Source organism: Gobio gobio, assembly GCF_949357685.1.
Source record: "Gobio gobio genome assembly, chromosome: 5".
Lineage (NCBI taxonomy): Eukaryota > Metazoa > Chordata > Actinopteri > Cypriniformes > Gobionidae > Gobio > Gobio gobio.
The window spans coordinates 26,468,109-26,492,644 of NC_137101.1; the positions used below are offsets into that span (position 1 = coordinate 26,468,109).

A 24,536-nucleotide genomic window follows, 5' to 3' on the forward strand; every position below is an offset into this window, starting at 1 on the left:
AAACTTTGCCAGTAGCTAAACATACAACAAAAAATTATTTATTTTTTTTTTTTTTTTTTACAGAGCAAGCTGAATAAATAATAGATGATCTGTCTGCTAACAAGGGAAAATGATTATGTTTGTGTCAGGAATAAGGTACATGAAAAGGGAGCGAGGATTCAAATGCAAATAAAGATGGGATTTATTAGGTAGAAAATAAAACAAACACAAACAAAACATCCACGAGGGGAAAATCAAACTAGAAATACTTAAATACAAGGAACAGGACGACATCCGACATAAGACAACGATCAAGCACAGGAGTGTAGACACGCAAAAACTATGCCCCTGTCCCAAATGGCACACTTCATGTGCACTTTCGGTCTTGTCCGTTAAGTCCATGAGTCCGCAGGGTGTCCCATTTGTCATTTTAGGTCTCAGAAGGGTGCTCGCGAGTGGCCCCCTTTGAGGTCAATATGCGCCCTCGATGCGCACTTCTGCCGAGCCTGCATTGGTGCGAGCTACGCAGCGGATTTCTTCCCGGCAGTCAAAGCTGCATTACGTCATGAAAATGCGGACTCAGAGGAAGACCGTGAGGGTTTAGGGTGCCATTTGGGCAAAGGGCCTATAAAGGGTGATAAATCAGGCAGGTAATGGGGAAGAACAGGTGGGGCAAATTAACTAATAATCAGACAACAAGAGGGGTGTGGTCAAGATAGAAGATGGGAACGCACATGACACAGGAATTACCCAAAACACAAGACAAGACAGACATGTGACATTACCCCCTCCTTAAAGAGTGGCTACCAGACGCTCCACCAGGGGACCAGGGAGGAACGAGAGGGACAGAACAGGGCGGGATGGGAGGAAGAGACCAGGGCGGATTGGAAAGCTCAGGAGACTTGGCCGGTGCACACCGTTCCGGAGGCCAGGGTGGCCCACACAGTTCAGGAGGCCAGGACTCTCTGGACTCAGCACATGGGATGGAGCCCTCTCTGGACTCGGTGCACGGGACGGAGCCCTCTCTGGACGCTGGCCAGTGGCTGGAGCCATCTCAGGACGCTGGTCAGGAGCTAGCCACGGCAAGGCAATACATTTAGGTGGCTCTGGAAACTCCTCCAAGACGACCCGTAACAGTCCCCGAATATCTGGAGGAAGCCCTGTGCTCCTCCCAAGCACGTAGGACTGCCACCACATAAAACCCCAGCACAGCCCTCCTGGCCATGTCAGGACTCGGGATCACCGGACCTTGAACCACCGGACTCAGGACCACCAGACTCGGATCCTCCTCAGCATAGGTCTCCGAAAAAAGTGTGCCCCTTCTTCTTCCTCCTTCTCCGTTTCCGAGTCATCGGAGGGCTGGGGCCTCCACTGACTGCAGATGGCACGTAACAATCAGTGGGCTGGGACTCTGCTGGCTGTAGATGCTCTGGCTCTCCAAGATGGCGGATGTGCCAGACAAAGTCCCAGAATTCCAAATTCCCCAGCTTCTCCATCTCCCCCGGGCTGAGAGGCATGTCAAGACAAACGTTGAACACCTCCTTAATCTCTGTCTCTGTTTAGACCAGGTGATCCACCTCGATGAGGAACCTAAAGGCGAAGTCCCTCAGGTCAGCTCACTGCTGACGGATGTACCGAGAGTTCACATATCTGGCGAGACGAAGGTAGTTGGAGGGTTCAGTGGGGGGAGAAAAAGGAAGTTACCCATCTTCTGCTGAATCCTCTATTGGCTTGATCGTTCTGTCAGGAATAGGGTGCATGAAAAGGGAGCGAGGGCTCAAATGCAAATTAAGATGGGATTTATTAGGTAGCTAATAAAACAAACACAAACAAAACATCCACAGGGGGGAAATCAAACTAGAAATACTTAAATACAAGGAACAGGAACAAGGAGCAGGAACTAGTGATGTGACATTTGAACCGAGGCATCAGAACTTGTGTAGAGAATAAATGGGCGTGCCAGATGAAGCCCCGATTCAAGGCTTGTTTTGTTAACGGAGAAATCACGTTACCAATGACAAACGAGGCCTCGGTTTGTGTGGAAACGGTTTGGTCTGATTGTCGCTTCGGGTTTCGAAACTCGTGCCACCTTGTGGTTGTTGTGGCGTTTCAGAAAAGTGTCAGAGAGTTGTGTCATTGTCGTTATTGTGGTTCATATGTGTTAGGGCTATATATTATTATACTACATTATACTACATTATTACTATTAGGTTAGATAGTTTTTCTCTAATAGAGTTTTCCTGACTTCCTCTATTATCAGGTGTCCTTTGGCATCTGCTGGATAGCATGGATATAGATAAATAATGTATTAACAGTGTGTCTTTGTGCAAGTAAAGTCAGACAGAGAAATATACATATTTTATTTTATACCCAGGCAATGGACAAATGTCTGCTCAGGTCATTGGCTCAGGATTAATGGATTTGCTATTTCTTTGCACAGTAGCCAGGTGTCACTAGTGAGCAATGATTAAAGAAGCTTCGGGTTATGAACCTTTTGGTGAAGCAATGGGCTGCGAGGTCTCAGTGATTCAGGAAGCCTCATTTTGACATCACTAGCAGGAACAGACAGACGACATCCGACATAAGACAACGATTAAGCACAGGACTGTTACACACGTGAATAAGATAAAGGGTGACAAATCTGGCAGTTAATGGAGAAGAACAGGTTGATCAAATTAACTAATAATAGATAACAAGAGGGGTGGGGTCAAAACAGAAGACAGGAATTACCAAAACCACATGAGCCAAACAAGACAAGACAGAAATGTGACAGTTTGAACAAATGTTTGTACGTTATTTTTTCATAGAGTATGAGTACTTTTATTTGACTTTGTGTCTCTTGAAAGATCAAGAATTTGTTGTACTGAAAGCTAGGGCCTGTTCACACAGAACCCATTTTTGCTGTTAAAAACACAATACACAGGTCTAGAGACACACTTTACACAACAGTCTGGGGAGGGTTTACACTGAAAAACAATACAAACATAGCACTGTGAAAAACGTGTTTTGTGTGAATGGCCCTTTATGAATATGAACAATATATGAACGTCAGTAAACTCTATTCATGTCAGCATATGCTAAACAATTGATCAAATACAAAATACCTACAGATATACAAATATATACAAAAACCAAAACATTTTATCCAAATTTAAATTTTTTTTTATAAAATGTAACAACTTCATTCAAAAGGCTAATTCTGCTTGTAAAGGATGCCATCAGTGCTTCTGTAGATGTGTGAATTTCCTTCCCAAAATCAGCACAAATTCCACCACAAAGCCAGTTCTTAAGATTTCATTATCATGTCAATCACATTGCTCTCTGCCTAAATAATGCTGAAATTAAATACTAACCTCTAACATTAAACTACAATTTTAGTATAGCATTGGTAATACATCCGGATACTTGTTGTCTTAACCCAGCAATCAATAGCCGTCTTTTCACTGTCTTGGTTAACTATAGACCTGATATAGTCCAGCTAGGAGCATCCAACTTCTAGCCAAAATAACCTTGAATGTGGTTCAAAACATGTCGTTTTTGCCAAAATAACTTGCGAGATGTATGATATTCTATCATGTAAGTAAAGTCAACAGTGATTACAAGGTGTTTTTTCACTGACAGCCCAAATTTGGCCTTGTTTTATCCTAGAAGTCAGGGCTGTGTTTGGACGGATTTTAAATGCAACATTGCTTGCTGAGATGAATCCATGAAGTCTGAACTTTTCTTGACAGGTGACTGCATGATTGAGTTGACCAATGAAATCGGCTGCAGGGCGAGGTTTGCGCTTAACTGATTTTGGAAATCATTCACATTTAGCCCGGATTGTCGTTTACCCACATTCCACGTCTGGAGTGGAAATGATGGAAAAAATTTCTCAGGTGGAGTCGTTCCACCTCTAATCCACCACCTAAGATTCTAAAGGAGAAAAATAAGAGGTTTAAAGAGATATATTAAGATAATAATAATAATAAAACATTTTTTGTTTCTGTGACACCTACATTGTAAAAAATAAAAACGGAAAATATACTGGTAATTTTCTGCCAGGATATTATACAGTAATTATACGGAAATGTATGTTAACCATTAAAACACAAACTAATGCAATGTGTAATTCAAAATACAGGTAAAACACCTGTAAGAAACCAATACGCAAAATTCCTTCATATACTGTATTTATACAGTACATTATGCCCTATTTACTGAGTTGTTATTTTATTTTTAACAGTGTATGGCATAGACCGATGTTTATTGCATGTTTAGTTTTTTTTATCTTGCCACTTCACAGTGAAGCTTTTTGTCGTTTTTGTTGTGTGTGGCGAGCAGCGAGGTTGAGGGACCGTGAGAGCGGTCATTAGTGATGATGAGCGCCAGCTGCGTGCCGTCGGCCTCGTGTCTCTTGGAGGAGTGACAGGAGTATAAGGAGGAGCGACGACAGTGAAGGACGAGAGAGGACCAGGGGCCCGTTCTTCTTACCTCGCTAACTCAGTTAGCTGGATTTGATTGTTGACGATTTGGCATGATCTTGGATTGTTTGGTTCTTCGAAGCTCATCCTGGACTTGCTGTCATAGTAACAGGTCCGTAAGCTTAAACCTGCTCGGGAGCAGGCTTATTTCACGTAAACAGGATTAGATCGCATCTTGAGGTGATACTTAAAATCTGTCCCAGCCACTGCTACTTTATTACAAGAGTGCATTACTGAACCAGGGGCATGTATAATGTTGTGTATAATACTATAGACACAGCCACTAAATTGAGCGATTTATTTGTGATGGAATAATTACTTTATATAATTTTATATTTATTGGTTTACGCACATGTTGTACAATTAATCTGAGCCGTGCATTAAGTGATCACGGATATTATGGGAGTGGCTTGATGCAGCGCAAGAGAGGATAATTTGATCTTGACCCATAAGAAACAAAAATCTGACAAATTTGCTTCAAATTGAATTAAAGATTAAATTACAACATTGAAATAAAAATGTAAAGGGTGTACAAATACTGTATAAAATCGTGAATATAAATAATTGGTAATCATGTAAAAAAAAAAAAAACATTTATCATTTATCTATTATAACTTTTATGTTGGTTTGGTCGTTTGGCTGTTTCCTTATAAAGGTTCAGAAATTCGTGGGTTTTTTTTGTGTAATTTGTCAAGTTTTTTGCCAGGTGGCTTTTTAATTATATGATGTCATTACGTTGCTGTCTTGACGCCAGCCAATCGCTGCATTGCTGATCGTGGTTTTGAGTATCGATGCATCTGCTCTCTTCAGGGAACACAAGAACGCGCAGTGATCTTAGATAATTTAATCCAGATATTTTAATCCAATCTGCAAATTCGTTTGAAGAACCAAATTAGCCAGAGATCAGTTATCACGAATAAAGGATCTGGGATCTGTCAAATCATCTTAGATGTATTAAGCGAGGTACGAAGAATGGGCCCCAGGCCTGGATTTTAAGTTGTGTTTTATTTACGTTTTGTCATGTGTGTGCGCGGCAGTCTTCCGTGAGGGGCTGCCGCTTTTACTTTCACTTTGTTTATTTATTTGATTAAAGTTGTTGTTGATTGTTCGCCGGTTCCCGCCTCCTTCTTCCCACACGAACAAACTCCGTTACATTGGTGCCGAAACCCGGGAGGAAGGAGGGACATGCTGTCGAAGAGCCCTCGCTGCTGAGGGGGATCGCGGTGCTGAGGAGTTTGGGCAGCGCGGAAGAGAGAAGACCGCGAGGGGCTGCCCGAGGCGGTGGTGCTGGAGCGAGTGAAGATCCGGTGGGACGGAGAGCTCGCTGCCGTGACCTGGGTCGAGGTGGGGTGGCTGCCGTCCGAGAGGGAGCGGAGGAGTCGCCAGCGCTTGCCCTGAGCCGGAGCCTGCTGCCGTCCGCCCATGTTGGGGAGGAGCTGGGAGCGCGGGACTGGGACTCGCTGCTGGCTGCCCTCAGTAGGAGGAGCCACCGCCGGCCGGCCGTCACTTTTTTTATTTATTTGATTAAAGTTGTTGTTGATTGTTCGCGGGTTCCCGCCTCCTTCTTCCCACGCGAACAAACTCCGTTACATTGTGCTTCTTGTCATCTGTTTTTCAGTATACACATCAGTCTTATACTACATACATTAAATATACTCAATGAGTTTTTGCATGTTATTGGCATCTGTTGTGTATAGTTTTTTGTTATACTCTTGTTTGCTTGTTTTTTCAGTAGTTTTGTTTGTGCTTTGTAAAGTGCCTTGAGCACTGTTTAAAAGTGTATATAAAGTAAACATCTTATTATTATTATTATTATTAGAAGTAGTACACTGTCAAAAGTGATCAGTTGACATAATTTGAAAAAGTGAGGAAACCCATTGACTTAAAATGATTAAGAAATAAACCTCATGCATAATTGAAAAAAATTATTTGACGATTCCACATAACGTATTTTTTTCAATTATGCATACATTTTTTTTTTAAAGTAAATTTTAAATGGTTAGTAAACGTTGTTTCAGCATTGGCCACTGATTGGCATAAACTCACATAAACACCGTTGGCCAATAGTGAGCCGACAGAACCCGGAAGCGCTGCACTGTGTTTACTACATGAACAGTGTAGGAGACTGACATGATGGAAGAGAAGAAATTGTTGAATAAAGTCGTTATTTTTACACAAAAAGTCTTATCATCGGTTCATTAATTTAAAGTCCCAGTGAACCGGAAGTTGCAACTGATTTTATTTCAGTGCTCTGACGTATTTCCAAGCGAAACGGAATATTGAATAGAGGGCAGGGTTTCACTTCAGCGCTCCTCCTCTCCATCTCAGGCTCATAGCAGACTAACGGTTGGAGGGGAGTGGTTAACCCTCATATGTCCTTAGTTTCCTGTTTACACTCAGTGCATTTGGGGTCAATATGACCCCAAAATTTAAAGAATGATTGTAAAAAAAATTTACATTTTTAATAATACATATAATATATTATTTTTTTTGTTTACTTCTCATCTATACAGTAATGCTGTGTTTTAGGATATACAAAGTACTTTTGTACCTATTTACCACACAATTCCTCAACTATACCATTAGCTTGCGTGTGAAATATAAATTTCTTATGAAAAAAATACTTAAATGATGATCTAAATTAAATATAATTTGTTTCTGGATATTGATCTAGGTGTTAGCTGTACAATTCTGCCATCTGTTGGTCAAAGACAAACCTGAAGGAATTACAATTTAAGAAAGAAATTGTTTTGTCCATAGAGACCCAGCAGAGGGCAATAGGGATCCATTCATTTTACTGGATGTGGCCAACTGCTCATATCATAACTTTTGTAATGCATTTTGTGAATTTATACATGTATAAACATTATACAAGACATTAAAAATAAATATTCTTTCAAATAGTAGAATTTTGGTAGTTTTTGATGCGTTTTGAAATGTCTGCCACAGAAATCGCCACATAAGAAACACCTAAAGTTTCTCTTGAATCAAGCAAGTAATCCAAAGTCTCCAGGAGAGTGTATTTCTTTGCCATACTGCCACAGAATGAACTGTGTGCAGGACACCAAAGACCCTCTTTTATACCTTTCGTGTGGGAACAATTTCTTTATTTTCAAAACAAAGTTGCAGCTCTTAGATCTCAGAGTAAACTTTCTCAAAGTTGAACATTTGATAGCTGATTTCATTTGACAAATGATTTAATTTGCTGATTTCATTTGACAAATTCCATACAGATGCTCTTTGTGACAGTCACACCTCTCTCTCTCTCTCTCTCTGTGTGTGTGTGTGTGTGTGTGTGTGTGTGTGTGTGTGTGTGTGTGTGTGTGTGTGTGTGTGTGTGTGTGTGTGTGTGTGTGCGTGCGAGTGTGTGTGTGCTGTGCGTGTGTGTGTGCGCGCCCATGTGTGTGTGCATTAGGTCTTACCCCTTTTATCTTAGTTCTGCATTTGTGGCTGATTTTATTTGGCTGTGGCAGTCATACCTGTTTGTGTGTATGTGTGTGTGCGCGTGTGTGTGTGTTTGAGTGAGCATGTCTTTTCTACATTGCATTTTTGCTCTAGTACCAGGCCTCATTTCTGTGTGGAAATTTTCAGATTTATGCTGGAATTATTGATTTTATTTGTCAATTTCTAAAAAAAAATGCTTTCAATTGGAGTCACACTTGTGTGTGTGTTTGTGTGTGTGAGCATGTGTGTGTGCAAGTGATCATGTTTGTTCCACATTACATTTGTGCTATAGTACCAGGACTTCATTGTGGTATGGAAATATTCAGATTTATTCTGGATTTATATATTTTTTTTGACAAAAGAAAAATAAAAAACATTTTTTTTTTTACATACCTTTAGAACAACCGAATCAAGCCCAGTTTTTTTGTGTGTGTGTATGGTTAGATAACTTGTGTTAAAGTCACAAGATTTCATACCACTGAGATATAGGGAACCATTATTTTTAGCTAAAGAAAAGTCGATTGGGGTCATATTGACCCCAAAGCACAAATGAGGGTTAAGGATATTCAAACCCAAGCCGGCGCATATTCGTCATCGGAAAGGGAACGGCATTCAAGACCGGAAGTTACTTTTCAGATTTTGATTAAAGATTACCACGGCAAACTATTTTTTTATGTGTATTAACTTAATTAATGCACGGATTAATTGTTCACCCTAAGATCTGTAATGTGGGCTAATAAAGTAAATAAGATCGATTTTGATTTCATGAGGACTTTAAAGTTGAACCACTGTAGTTACATGGACTATTTTATCAATGTCTTTCCTTCCTTTCTGGGCCTTGAAAGTGGTAATAACGTTGCAGTCTATGAGGGGTCAAAAAGCTCTCGGGTTTCATCAGAAGTATCTTAATTTAGTAGTAGTACTAACAAGCAATTGCGTGACATGGTTAGTCATGAGATTTAAAAATGGTGGTGACCCACTCCTGTAGAATAAAACAGCTTTTCCTGGAAGACTGATTATTGATTTAATGTGGTTGTGCATCATTGATATGATACATCTCAAAAGTATTTCTTTACCTGAAAAACTCTTTCAATTAGCAAAAACGAAACAATAGGAATATTTTAATAATGCCAAAGACAACAGGCTTTCATTACCTGTCTACTAACTCCCAGTCTTCACCCCCCCATTTGTCTGTGAATTCTCTGGTGTTCATGCCACCAATACGGTCTATGTCAGACTTGTAGATTCCCATCAAACCATAACCAGCAACCTCCCAAAAACCTACGAAAGAGCATAGATAGTTGAGTTTAATCAACCTATACCATATTGAAAATCAAATAAAGAGTACATTAGCATGAACTAGATTTGCATGTCCTGAAGGATGTGACAGTGCCTTCAAAGCAGGATATTATCGTCAATAGTGTAAATGTTTAAGGTAATATTTAAACTTGGAGACCAGTACCGTTCGGGGCTCTTGGTGAAGCACCACAATCCAGCCTCATCACAACTGGAGCATAGACCATCTTTCCCTCAACACAGTGTTTTCGTATACTGTTTATTATATTCACAGGATAGTAGAGGTGCAGGTCACACAGAAACAAAATACTGTGCTCATCCTAAGGGGGAAGGACCAAAATTAAAACATTACATTCATTCATCCGAAAAAGTAGCTTTTTACAGGAGTAAGACATCAGAAACATGAAGGTCTTTGATTGTTAAAATGAGGTTACCTACTTCAACAAGATCTATTCCAGCTTGAAGGCCACCTGTTCTTTGAAAATTACCCTCCATTTTCTTAAACTTGTAACTGTATATATGCAGTGTGAATGTTGACAAAATTAGCCATTGATATTGCGCACAGACAAACACACTCATATGTACAAAAACGTTTAAAACAAAGTGTTTTACCTGGGCAATTTTGCCTTTTTGAGTCTTTTCTCAATATCAATGTCAGAGCTGTTGTAGTCTATAATTATCACAACAAAGTTTTTGTCCCCAGTTGCTCTGTACACTTTTTCCATTTCCCTGATAAACTGTATGATCCACCTGGCCTGATCTTTCACTGTTTGGAGACAAATGAAGATTACATTCAGAATTTGAACACATGCATGGAAAATATCGGATGATGCAAATCAAAGTATTGTTGAATTCAGTTTAGAAAAGGTGCATTTGCTTTATAATGTTGGCATAATTTTAGAATTTTGGTAACACTTTATTTCGATAGTCCACTTTAGACATTCTACTAACTTTAGCCCCTTACACTGAAATGTGGAATTTGTCCCGTTATCGTTTGATTTTGGTTCATTCACACTGCCAGCGATTTTCTAGAATCTGTGCGCGCATTCCAAGTCCTGAAAAGTGAAGCCAAAATGTTTTGATCGCCCCCAGGTGGCTGGATACAGTATAGCTCATAAACCTGCAACTTCTCTATGTAATCGATTGGCACATGAGACAAACTAAACAATCAAATTACATTTCAAATTAATGTTTTCCAAAGATGGTTTCTGTTATTTTAGGTAGTTTTCATCACGCTGATGTAAGTTCAAGTGTTTGTTTTTTAAATAAGTTTGTTTTTAGTTATTAATTACATTCTAATTAATTGTAGTTCATTTCTACAATTCCATAACTGTTTATTTCGCACCGACATAATCAATTGTTCTGCAGTAAACGGTACTAACCGATTCTGCGGGAGTGTAGGAGATACCGCAGCTCCACTTCATGCTCACTACTGCGCAGACTTGGGCTCCAAGATAATATTTTAACATTGGCGGCTACAATGGAAGAGAGTAAAAAATATTTTTTACAGTCTATGGTCTGTTCACACACATTACCATAAACAGTGTTGGGGAAAGTTACTTTGAAAAGTAATGCATTACAATATTGAGTTACTCCCTTAAAAAGGAACTAATTGAGTTAAAAATAATGCGTTACGTTACTTTTTCTCACCTGGGCTGGGCTTGTTTTTGTTTTTTATAACAAAAAATGTATATTTTTGTGCAACGGTAAAGACCTCTTCATACCAAAATTGAAATGATAAGCCCCAGGCTGAGGTAAAAATGCAAATTCACACATGAACAGTAGAGGGCGCAGCTCTGCTGTGCTGCCATTCTGGATAATGGTAGAATAGGATGCAGGAGAAAAAAGTTTTACCAATAAAAAAAAATAAAATCTAGTCAGCAGCAAGATATTGGTAAATTAAACATAAAGGTAGATTAAATGCATAATAATAGTTGTTTTTATTAATCATTTAATGATTGGAGGTTTGCATAGTATTCTGATTTTGCATTTGACTGATTTTATTCATTTTGAGGAGTACAGAATCTTTATTGTGCAAGTGAGATAAATAAATGCTCACATTTAGTCTAGAACTACAATAACCATCATGTTTACACACAACGCCTCTGCACTTATTTTTCTCAACATGCGGGCAGTGGAGCTGTTAGTCAAATTAATGTGAAAAAGTAACTCAGATATTTTGTTGTAAATTTGAAAAGTAATACGTTACTTTACTAGTTACTTGGAAAAAGTAATATTACGAAACTCAAGTTACTTGTAATGCGTTACCCCCAACACTGACCATAAAGATCCAAGACACGTGACATCAGGATGTGATGTGCAATGTCTCCGCAGCATCTTAAGTTTGCTTATGATCTGCGATTTCTCTTGAGAAACCATGCATGTGCATTCAACCATTAACTAGCGCATCGAGTACCGTTTCACTTAGCTTCCACTCCTGCTTTTTGTTCACACAGGGCGTGTTCCCTGACTGATCCCGGGAATGTTACTAGGTCCCTACCTCGGGACATGTTTGCGTTCACAGATCAACTGGGATCAACATGTCAACTAGCAGTCATAAGCGTATTAGTAGACTGTCTGCTTAATATTTGCTAACACTTTATTTTGATGCTCCCCTAACAGACATTCTACTGACAATAAGCACCTTTTTAACTACATGTCAACTTATTCTACTAATCCGAACCCTAACGCCTAAAGGCCACGACACACCAAACCGACGGTCGGCCACCAGGCAACGCCGGGCCGTTTTTGAGCGTCGGTCGGCTTAGTTTTCCGGTGTGTTCTGCACTGTTAGCTCTAGTCGGACACATCAGGGTTTTTTTGGGGTCGATTCAGCATGTAGAATCAGCGTCGGGTCGTCGGTGAGAGAGAGAACTCTGATTGGCTGTTCAGCTTAGCGAATGAGTCAGTGCATGAGAATAAAAGCTAAAGTGATGAAAGCAGGCAAAGAAGTCAAGATAGGATAGACAGAAGGCTGTCATCTTACCTGAGCATTTGAATGCACAAATATTTTAATAATCTTAGCTGACTGGAAGGAAGAATGTGATCATCATGATTAGGCCTAATATTCAAAATGGTAAGCAAATGCTGCTTTGTTATGGTTTGTATATCTGCTGTTCTAGTTTCCCCTCTTCGACAGATATAGACTATGATACCTGCTGATATGGACAGATATTTACATACACACAGGCGCAGAATGCACACGCTAGTTGACAGTCGACTTTAGTCCTTTTAGTGTGTTCAAGCACAGCTTTTTGGCCGAGACAAGCGACAACACAGTCAGCTTTCAGTTCTTTATGTCGCCTTGGAAATTACACAGTATTATAAGCTAATTACAAGACTAGTTTCTAAACAACTGAAATGGCAACTGCTTTTGTCAATGGTTGTTTTGTCAAAAAAAATTACGCAAATCCACTGAAACGGAGCCGTGTTGTCACAGACGCACTGGGCATGGGAATGTTATTATCATGATGAGATTATATATTGGGTTATAATTTTGCCATTATGACATGTTGGAGTGTGATTCTCAATTTGATCAGCCAGTATAATTTTTCGCAGTATAAACATTCGCGGAGCGGCGGGATCATCATTTCAGTGATTAAAACATTAAGATCAACTCTGTTCTTTACATGATTTCTTGACTTCAGAAGACTTGGAATGCAACATGAGTTAATACTTTTATACTGTTTTTGGTCAGTTTTTGCAATAAATACCCGTGACATACTTGTATTTGCCTGTTAAGTGTTTTATATCATTGTTGAGAAGTGGGTAGGTTTAGGGTTGGTGTGGGGTTAGTTTCTCCAAAATATAAAAGCAGACTATAAATATTCATAAAATCACGTCTACTTTTACAAATGCAAAGAATTAAATGCGTCTTTATCTGACGCACTGGACAAACAACTGAAATCAATGGAGTACTGTGCATGTCAGAAAATGACGCTCAAGGGGTACCCTGTGCTAAAGCGTCAATATGTTACGAGTTGGGTGTGAGAACGTGTTGTTATGGGTAATAGCACTAGGGAGTTGCCCTGACAAGTTATTTCTAAAAAAGTGCCTTAAGAATTCATATTAATATATGCACCCTTGAAGGCATAAAGCACTCCTAATGACAAGCTAAATATAAAATTTTCAATTTAAATTTTTTTCATTCAGATATCGGATCTCTAGCTACTTGACTGCTTGATATAGCTTAATCTTTTTTGGATCTATTTTGGTGTGTTGCGCATTTGGAGTCTAAAGACATAGCTCCTAGCTGAATATCGAATTTGTAGTTTTGTAATTAGCCTACTGTAATTCCAACAAGACAGATATTGATAAATCTGATTAGTTTCACCTGCCACAATTACATGAACAGTAGCAGTTGGTTTCCAGTTGAATGCTTTTGGACTGCAGAGAGACATTTGTTTTGATGAATCCTCAGCTTGTTCATAAACGTAACGTGAAACAAGAACTTTCTGACCCTGTTGGCCAACAAGTTCCAGTTCCACCAGATAACGGCTGCCAACATCCTTGTCTTCACGCCTTACAACATTCACCACACGCAACAGGGAGTAGCCACTGTGGAGATGGAAGAACACAGTAAGTAGTATAATGCCAAAAGTACACACCACACCTGCTTTGTGAATTGTCATGTTTAAACAAAAGGCCTCATACTTTTGCTATGTAGCATAGGATAAACTGTCTCTTAAACTGTCACTTTCACCCTGTGGTGAAAATATTATTTGGTGTCTATGTGGTGTTTTTAATATGCTTCAAGACAAACCATGTGCAAATTCATAAGTCAACACCATTGCTGAGTAGTTTCTTTTTAAATCTGCAGTGAACCAAAGGCAGTCTCAAAAACATGGTTTGAAATCGCTGGTGTTTCTTTAGCATATCATTAACAATTCTCTGAAGCAGTGAAGTCTCAAGAGAAGCCCGTTTTCCTGGTATATTTTTCTGTTGATATGAAAATCAGCTACATTTAGCAATATAGTGGGTGAATTGTGTATATGACGTATATTACGTTATTATGATGAACTATATGCCTTTGTCCATTGACGTTCTACTGTTCTACTGTAAGTATTCAAAGCGTTTAAGGATGCTTATTTTTAGAAGGCAGACTGAGATAGCAAATGGGAACATGGTTTGTGTAACATTAGCAACACATTATTAGTCATTATGTGCCTGACATTGTAAAGAGCGATACTTTTGTGCAGCGGTTACTACAGTAAAGTTGGCTGAGTGAATCTCTGAGTTTGTGCGAGTAAATGAAGACGGGGCTAATTTGCATATTCATGGTTCCGCATATACTAAATTACAAAGGGTGTAGAGTTACATTCAAGCTATTTTAAGGTATATGAAGACATTTTTGACAGGAAAAATAAAAACGTTTTTATGTAGTTTTGGTGATCAAAGAGGAGTTTTAAGGGATACAATTATTGACTACAGGTTGTATAGAACAGTGTTTCCCAACCACGATCCTGGAGGCACACCAACACTGCACATTTTGCATGTGTCCCTAGTCAAACACACCTGATTCAAATGATCATCTTATTAGTGGAGACTCAAAGACCTGAAATGGGCGTGGCAGATAAAGGAGACATGCAAAATGTGCAGTGTTGGTGTGCCTCCAGGATCGTGGTTGGAAAACACTGGTATAGAATATATCTGTACAAAAATTATTTTTAAAAGTGACAACTTTGGGGGTAAGATGTGTCTTTTCATATTTCATATGTTGACAAACAACATCAAAACAACACAACTGAATGTTGTAAATGTACAAGATATTCATAAGCCAATCAGTAAAAGGTTTAATATTCTGATAACACTTTAGTTTAGGGTCCAATTCTCACTTTTAACTAGTATGCATATTACTAGGATATTGGCTATTTATTATTACTTATAAAGCACATATTAATGCCTTATTCTTTATGACCATATTCTACATCCCTTAATCATACCCAATACCTAAACTTAACTACTTTACTAACTATTAATAAGCAGTAATTAGGAGTTAATTGAGGCAAAATCATAGCTAATAGTAAGAATTGGACCCTAATCTAAAGTGTGAACAATATTCACAAAGAGATAGTTCACCCAAAAATAAAAATTGCCCAATAATTTACTCACCCTCAAGCCATCCTAGGTGTATATCCGTTCTTTCAGACGAATACGATCAGAGTTATCCTGGCTCTTCCAAAAATTATAATGGCAGTAAATGGCAGCCCAAAATTTTAATCCTAAAAAAAGTGCACCCATCCATTATAAAAGTAATTCACATGGCTCTGGGGGTTAATAAAGGCTTCTGAGGCAAATCGATGGATTTTTGTAAGAAAAATATCCATATTTAACATGTTATAAAGTAAAATATCTAGCTTCCGACGGACCGCCTTCCGTATATTAAACTTACGAAGAAAGCGTAACTGGCGCGACGATGACATCAAACTTGGCGTAATAGTTTTTAACTGCGAGAGGCGTTACACTTACTTCGTAAGTTGAATACGGAAGGCTGGCCAGCTGGAAGCTATGGGTTAGGGTAGGATTAGGGTTTGGTTGAGGGTCAGTTGCATGAAATTATGCATAATTTACTGTTGTTACAATGGTAAGTACATGCAACATGTAACAAGGACACTGTAAAATAAAGTGTTATATTTTTCTTACACAAACCCCTCCATTCACTTCGGAAGGCCTTTATTAACCTTCTGGAGCCGTGTGGATTACTTTAATAATGGATGGATGCACTTTTTTGGTCTTCAAATTTTGGGCTCCCTTTCACTGCTATTATAATGCTTGGATTAGCCAGGACATTTTTTGATATAACTACAATTGTATTCGTCTAAAAGAAGAATGTCAATATACACCTAGAATGGCTTGAGGGTGAGCATCATCTTTTTATTATCTAAACAAACAAACAAAAAAAGCTAAATTCTTCATAGAAAATTAAAATCCCCCCTCCCATTTTTATAGACTTTTCTTTAGTAATTTTTTTTTTAAAAAAGGCAAGCACTGGACAAACTTACCGTGTCTCTTCTCTTGAATGCAGTGCTTTCAAAAAAGCTCTAACGATGCGCATGGCATGACTTTGGGAAATCACAATGTTTCCAGCTGCTCTGCAGGAATTTGCCACATTTGCAGTTTGTTTTGAAGCAGCATTGAGGGGTTTCACATCATAGACACGTTGCCAAAAAGGACCTTCACCTGGATTTTTATATAAATTCAGTAATTATTACATTTGCTCTGTAGTATATAATTGGATCCTACAATTGTAAGGATAATGGTTCGTTGAATCACTCTAGGTTCAGAAAAAGAAGTCTATTTCACAAAGGACTGTCTTCATAATAAGAACCATTTTTCTATACTGTAGGGTAGCATTAATGATATAGATTTAATGTCTCAAATGTTTCAAATGTCAGGTGTACAAAGAGGTTTAAATGCATTTCCTCTCTTTTTCACTTTTGTGTAATTGTACACTGGGATGCAGCTTGTGGGCAGAAAAATTCTTCGTACTTTCAGCATGTTTATACTACGAGGCTGTTGAATGCTTGAATCTGATTGGTTGACAAACAATCTAAGGTGTTTTCAGGGAAATGCACAGGTAAATTAGTTCCAGGCAGGTCAGTTTCGCTGTAGAGAGGCTGGTTGGTAACACTGTTGAGAGACGCACTACACACTTAATCTCTCTCTCTCTCTCTCTGCATTAATATCTGCATTAGTCTGCTATCAGTGGCTGAAGCCTCCGTTACTAGCTCTAAAATAAAATTTTAGAATTAGTAACGGAGGCTCGGAATGAGATGAGATGAGTAAGAAATTAATCCTACACAGAAGAGCCTGACAAATTTCTTAAAATATATCATCTGAAAAATGTTTTGAGGTGTGGTAACCGTAGAATAAGCGGAATAATTGACTTTTGAATTATTAGAAAAAATAATGAACACCTGAGGTGTAACGGCCACTCCGCGAAGATGTGCATCATTTTTTTCTTATAATTCAACAGCTCTTTGTCGATTATTCATAACATATAGAACAAACACAAGTCATGTGATTGACCAGTTGTTATTTAGATTCCAATTTTGTTTTAGGTTAATATATATATATATACACACTCACCTAAAGGATTATTAGGAACACCATACTAATACTGTGTTTGACCCCCTTTCGCCTTCAGAACTGCCTTAATTCTACGTGGCATTGATTCATTGATTCAACAAGGTGCTGAAAGCATTCTTTAGAAATCTTGGCCCATATTGATAGGATAGCATCTTGCAGTTGATGGAGATTTGTGGGATGCACATCCAGGGCACGAAGCTCCCGTTCCACCACATCTCAAAGATGCTCTATTGGGTTGAGATCTGGTGACTGTGGGGGCCATTTTAGTACAGTGAACTCATTGTCATGTTCAAGAAACCAATTTGAAATGATTAGAGCTTTGTGACATGGTGCATTATCCTGCTGGAAGTAGCCATCAGAGGATGGGTAAGTGGTGGTCATAAAGGGATGGACATGGTCAGAAACAATGCTCAGGTAGGCCGTGGCATTTAAACGATGCCCAATTGGCACTAAGGGGCCTAAAGTGTGCCAAGAAAATATCCCCCACACCATTACACCACCACCAGCAGCCTGCACAGTGGTAACAAGGCATGATGGATCCATGTTCTCATTCTGTTTACGCCAAATTCTGACTCTACCATCTGAATGTCTCAACAGAAATCGAGACTCATCAGACCAGGCAACATTTTTCCAGTCTTCAACTGTCCAATTTTGGTGAGCTCGTGCAAATTGTAGCCTCTTTTTCCTATTTGTAGTGGAGATGAGTGGTACCCGGTGGGGTCTTCTGCTGTTGTAGCCCATCCGCCTAAAGGTTGTGCGTGTTGTGGCTTCACAAATGCTTTGCTGCATACCTCGGTTGTAACAAGTGGTTATTTCAGTCAAAGTTGCTCTTCTATCAGCTTGAATCAGTCGGCCCATTCTCCTCTGACCTCTAGCATCAACAAGGCATTTTCGCCCACAGGACTGCCGCATACTGGATGTTTTTCCCTTTTCACACCATTCTTTGTAAACCCTAGAAATGGTTGTGCGTGAAAATCCCAGTAACTGAGCAGATTGTGAAATACTCAGACCGGCCCGTCTGGCACCAACAACCATGCCACACTCAAAATTGCTTAAATCACCTTTCTTTCCCATTCTGACATTCAGTTTGGAGTTCAGGAGATTGTCTTGACCAGGACCACACCCTTAAATGCATTGAAGCAACTGCCATGTGATTGGTTGATTAGATAATTGCATTAATGAGAAATTGAACAGGTGTTCCTAATAATCCTTTAGGTGAGTGTATATATATAAGTGCTGGGGAAAAATTAACCGTGATTAATCGCATCCAAAATAAAACTTTGTGTTTACATAATATATGTTTGTGTACTGTGTATAATTTTTATGTATACATAAATACACACACATGCATGTATTTAAGAAAAAAAAAATGTATATATATATATATATATTTAAGACTATATAGATTATATATACATATATATAATCTATATATTAAATAAATAAATATTTTTTAAATACATGCATGTGTGTATTTAATTGTGTTTAATCTAATTCATTACACAATGTGGAGATTAATTAATCTAATAAATCACAAATTAATCAAATTTGGCTGATAAATTAATCTAATTTATAATTTAAAGTCGTTATTGTGCAAAAAAAAATCGAATAGACTTTACAAAAAGTAGCTTCAGAAATAAATGTATTTGGGTGAACTATGCCTTTAATGTTTGTTTTTATTAATATAGAAATATGAAATTGTACTCTAAAGAAACTACCAGAAGTAAATGTCTAATCGAGTCATTCATTCATTCGATTCGTTCATTCAGTGGTGAAGTAAATGGTTCTCTTTAAAGTCCATTCAATCATACACCCAATTTGTTCAAACCGCCGATTCAGAAATGAAATGCTACGGTGTAAGCTATTGCTCGGAATCTGAGACCCTTTCGTTGGCAAAACTCACTGCCTGAAGTAGCTGGTTCGGTTGTGCAACTTGCGCTGGAACTGTGCCGCGATTCACGTGAATGTGAAAGCAACACGGACTTGGGTGCGCAAGAAAAGTAACCTGCGCATGCGTTTTATCAGATGACAATGTATTTAGTTAAATAAAACACATGTAAAGGATGATAGTGTTGATATTTACCTTGGATACGAGCGAGAGTGTTATAGTCAGTTATATTACATTAATTCAAATCCACCATTATCTATTAATATTGCTATATCACCTACAACAGTAGCCTATCACATTGGCTAAATAGCAATTTTGCTATTAAAGGATTAGTTCACTTTTAAATTAACTTTTGCTGATAATTTACACTCACAGAAATATTTCACCCAAAATTTAAGATTTATGTAATTTTATTAAATGACAAATTCCCATTTATATTTTTTTCATAATTTTAACACAAATCTACCAAATAAACTTTACACAATTTCCCAGCCAGCAGAGTCATGTGGGGCCCATATGGGTGTCACCTGGGCTGTCTAACTGGGGCCCAGTCAGTTTTGTCCTCAGTTTCCATGTAGGCCCCACATGGGCTAGCCCAGATGAACTTAACACTGCTCAGTGTGCACACTACAGGCTGTTAAATGTAACTGAATCAGTGTTGGAGTTAATGAGATAATTAAGTGATTAATAGAGTAATGACTGAATATTACTGAAGACTCCTGATGATAACAAGCAGAATCACTGAAGGACAGAGAAACACAACAGACTTCAGACACAACTTCACAAAAGCATTATCAGCTTCCCTTTTTACCTATTAGATTGACTTTCTGTTATCTTAGTTTTTATTGATAATTCCCACTGAGCAAAGGTGTACGTTGAAAAGACGTCCACTGAGGAGCCAGAATGAAAGTTTTTATGACGTCTGTTTTTGACGTGTTCTGCACGTCCAATATAGACATTCATGGAACCTCAGGGTTAAAAACTAGTTCAAATTGTGGAAATATTTTCCATTTGTAATTGCAAAGCAACTCACAGACAGTGTGTGTTTGTCCAGAAATCATGAAAATAAAAGAAACTTAGCTCACACCTTTAGACACTTTAGAAAACTTATAATCTGTAATTCACACATCTTTGGATCGTGAGAGAATCGTGGGATTCAATCCAGGATCTTCTTGCTGTGAGGAGACAGTGTTTCCCACTGAGACACTGGTGCTGCCCTTAATCACAGACATAAGACACACTTTGACTATTTCTGTCAGACGTCTACAGAAGCTCTTACTTAGAATTAACAGAGCTTTAGATGTTGATATTTATGTTTCATTTGAAGTCACCATTGTGGTGGGAAGCGTTTGCTTTAGTTGGGCTCTTGGTCCCCGTAGTTGTGTTAGCTTTTCTTTGGCTGCTGTAACTGTGTGTGAGAAACACAATAGTTATGGCTGAGAAAGCAAAGATAAAGTAACTTCAGGTGTTGTCAGCTCCTTGTTGATGACTAAATCATCAGAAGTCTAGAATCTTATGTTATGCTTTTGAGTTTTGTGTTCATGTTTGGCAAATAATAATTTGTTTATATACTATAACTTGTGAATCCACTGTATCGGGACTAATAGCAATAAAATAATCACTTATCCTGAAAGATGATAAAACTGCATGTGCACATTGTTTTGAGAAAATATTTCACATAGTCACACGTAGACATCAAGATTTTGCATATGATTCACAACAACAGTGACAATCATAAAAAAAAACTTCATGCTGCAATGCATGATGGGTAGCTTCAAAGTACAAAACTCATGCTTGATAGTCACCATTGTTGTGAATCATATGCAAAATCTTGATGTCTGCGTGTGACTATGTGACATATTTTCTCAAAACAATGTGCAGCTGCTGTTTAATCATCTTTCATAATGAGTGATTTGTTTATTGCTATTGTTGTCAATACAGTGGATTCACAAGGTTATAGTAGGCTATATAAACAAATTATTATTTGCCAAACAAGAACCTAAAACTCAAAAGCACAACATCAGATTCTAGACTTCTGATGATTTAGTCATCAACAAGGAGCTGACAACACCTTAAGTCACTTTATCTTTGCTTTCTCAGCCATAACTATTGTGTTTCACACACACAGTTACAGCAGCCAAAGAAAAGCTAACTCAAGTACAGGAACCAAGAGCCCAACTAAAGCAAACGCTTCCCACCACAATGGTGGCTTCAAATTCACCATAAACATCAACATCTAAAGCTCTGTTAATTCTCAGTTAGAGCTTCTGTAGACGTCTGACAGAAATAGTCAAAGTGTGTCTTATGTCTGTGATTAAGGGCAGCACCAGTGTCTCAATGGGAAACACTGTCTCCTCACAGCAAGAAGATCCTGGATTGAATCCCACGATTCTCTCACGATCCAAAGATGTGTGATTTACAGATGCTAAGTTGTCTAAAATGTCTAAAGGTGTGAGCTAAGTTTCTTTTATTTTCATGATTTCTGGACAAACACACACTGTCTGTGAGTTGCTTTGCAATTACAAATGGAAAATATGTCCACAATGAGCAGATTTGAACTAGTTTTTAACCTTGAGGTTCCATGAACGTCTATATCGGACGTGCAGAACACGTCAAAAACAGACGTCATAAAAACTTTCATTCTGGCTCCTCAGTGGACGTCTTTTCAACGTACACCTTTGCTCAGTGGGAATTATCAATAAAAACTAAGATAACAGAAAGTCAATCTAATAGGTAAAAAGGGAAGCTGATAATGCTTTTGTGAAGTTGTGTCTGAAGTCTGTTGTGTTTCTCTGTCCTTCAGTGATTCTGCTTGTTATCATCAGGAGTCTTCAGTAATATTCAGTCTTTACTCTATTAATCACTTAATTATCTCATTAACTCCAACACTGATTCAGTTACATTTAACAGCCTGTAGTGTGCACACTGAGCAGTGTTCAGTTCATCTGGGCTAGCCCATGTGGGGCCTACATGGAAACTGAGGACAAAACTGGCTGGGCCCCAGTTAGACAGCCCAGGTGACACCCATATGGGCCCCACATGACTCTGCTGGCTGGGTTATTTTCATTAGGATAATAAAACCTATTTATTTAAAATACATAAAGTTTATTGTATAAATTGCATAATAATTAAGAGAACTAAATCAGGATAATTAAAAAAGTTAAATAACATTTATTTGAATCATGTTAAATGTATATTCATGGCAGAGTTAGTTTTTATGCATTTACATCTATTTGATTTTATTTAAAAACTCATATTTTTAAAATCTATATATTAAAAGTAAATAAACTCTAAAAGATTTAATCAATTTTACAATTTATTTAATGCAATTAGTTAATAAATACTAACATTGTTTGAATAATAAGAGTTATAAAACAAACAAGATTCTGTTATTTAAAGTTTATGTGATTGGTTTTCATCAAAGTTATGAAAAAAATCCATTTGGGAAACAGGAAACGACGTCACTTTCGCTGGACACAAGCCCTCGAGATATTGTGGGAATCCGTCACACACATCCCACTGAGCAAAGGCGTACGTTGAAAAGACGTCCACTGAGGAGCCAGAATGAAAGTTTTTATGACGTCTGTTTTTGACGTGTTCTGCACGTCCGATATAGATGCTCATGGAACCTCAAGGTTAAAAACTAGTTCAAATTATGGACATATTTTCCATTTGTAATTGCAAAGCAACTCACAGACAGTGTGTGTTTGTCCAGAAATCATGAAAATAAAAGAAACTTAGCTCAAACCTTTAGACACTTTAGACAACTTAGCATCTGTAATTCACACATCTTTGGATCGTGAGAGAATCGTGGGATTCAATCCAGGATCTTCTTGCTGTGATGAGACAGTGTTTCCCACTGAGACACTGGTGCTGCCCTTAATCACAGACATAAGACACACTTTGACTATTTCTGTCAGACGTCTACAGAAGCTCTTACTGAGAATAAACAGAGCTTTAGATGTTGATGTTTATGTTTCATTTGAAGTCACCATTGTGGTGGGAAGCGTTTGCTTTAGTTGGGCTCTTGGTCCCCGTATTTGTGTGAGCTTTTCTTTGGCTGCTGTAACTGTGTGTGAGAAACACAATAGTTATGGCTGAGAAAGCAAAGATAAAGTGACTTCAGGTGTTGTCAGCTCCTTGTTGATGACTAAATCATCAGAAGTCTAGAATCTGATGTTGTGCTTTTGAGTTTTATGTTCTTGTTTGGCAAATAATAATTTGTTTATATACTATAACCTTGTGAATCTGATGTATTGACACCAATAGCAATAAACAAATCACTCATATTGAAAGATGATAAAACAGCAGGTGCACAATGTTTTGAGCAAATATTTCTCATAGTCACACACAGACATCAAGATTTTGCATATGATTCACAACAACGGTGACAATCAAGCATGAGTTTTGTACTTTGAAGCTACCCATCATGCATTGCAGCATGAAGTTTTTTTTTATGATTGTCACCGTTGTTGTGAATCATATGCAAAATCTTGATGTCTGTGTGTGACTATGAGAAATATTTTCTCAAAACAATGTGCACATTTTGTTTTATCATCTTTCAGGATAAGTGATTATTTTATTGCTATTAGTCCCGAAACAGTGGATTCACAAGGTTATAGTATATAAACAAATGATTTGCCAAACAAGAACATAAAACTCGAAAGCACAACATCAGATTCTAGACTTCTGATGATTTAGTCATCAACAAGGAGCTGACAACACCTGAAGTCACTTTATCTTTGCTTTCTCAGCCATAACTATTGTGTTTCACACACACAGTTACAGCAGCCAAAGAAAAGCTCACACAAATACGGGGACCAAGAGCCCAACTACAGCAAACGCTTCCCACCACAATGGTGACTTCAAATGAAACATAAACATCAACATCTAAAGCTCTGTTTATTCTCAGTAAGAGCTTCTGTAGACGTCTGACAGAAATAGTCAAAGTGTGTCTTATGTCTGTGATTAAGGGCAGCTCCAGTGTCTCAGTGGGAAACACTGTCTCATCACAGCAAGAAGATCCTGGATTGAATCCCACGATTCTCTCACGATCCAAAGATGTGTGAATTACAGATGCTAAGTTGTCTAAAGTGTCTAAAGGTTTGAGCTAAGTTTCTTTTATTTTCATGATTTCTGGACAAACACACACTGTCTGTGAGTTGCTTTGCAATTACAAATGGAAAATATGTCCATAATTTGAACTAGTTTTTAACCTTGAGGTTCCATGAACGTCTATATCGGACGTGCAGAACACGTCAAAAACAGACGTCATAAAAACTTTCATTCTGGCTCCTCAGTGGACGTCTTTTCAACGTACGCCTTTGCTCAGTGGGATGTGTGTGACGGATTCCCACAATATCTCGAGGGCTTGTGTC

At 38.3% G+C, this 24,536-nt stretch overlaps 2 protein-coding genes across 4 annotated transcripts in view; both read right to left on the reverse strand.

The window, feature by feature from the left end:
* The window catches only part of taf3 (TAF3 RNA polymerase II, TATA box binding protein (TBP)-associated facto), a 996,662-nt gene that overhangs the window by 896,060 nt on the left and 76,066 nt on the right, over positions 1 to 24,536 (reverse strand). The window lies entirely within an intron of this gene.
* Positions 2,323 to 24,536, reverse strand: part of b4galnt3a (beta-1,4-N-acetyl-galactosaminyl transferase 3a) — a 58,537-nt gene continuing 36,323 nt past the window's right edge. For 2 of the 3 annotated variants that reach the window (XM_079816916.1, XM_079816917.1), the window contains 7 exons: positions 16,184 to 16,361; positions 13,516 to 13,739; positions 9,795 to 9,948; positions 9,621 to 9,693; positions 9,349 to 9,502; positions 9,041 to 9,167; positions 2,323 to 3,894 (listed from right to left, as the gene is read on the reverse strand). In XM_079816916.1, the coding sequence (XP_079673042.1) occupies positions 3,792 to 3,894; positions 9,041 to 9,167; positions 9,349 to 9,502; positions 9,621 to 9,693; positions 9,795 to 9,948; positions 13,516 to 13,739; positions 16,184 to 16,361 (1,013 nt within the window). In that variant the 3' untranslated portion in view covers positions 2,323 to 3,791. Of the gene's footprint in view, positions 3,895 to 9,040; positions 9,168 to 9,348; positions 9,503 to 9,620; positions 9,694 to 9,794; positions 9,949 to 10,564; positions 10,658 to 13,515; positions 13,740 to 16,183; positions 16,362 to 24,536 lie in introns of all 3 variants that reach the window. The other variant, XM_079816915.1, reaches the window with a different exon arrangement.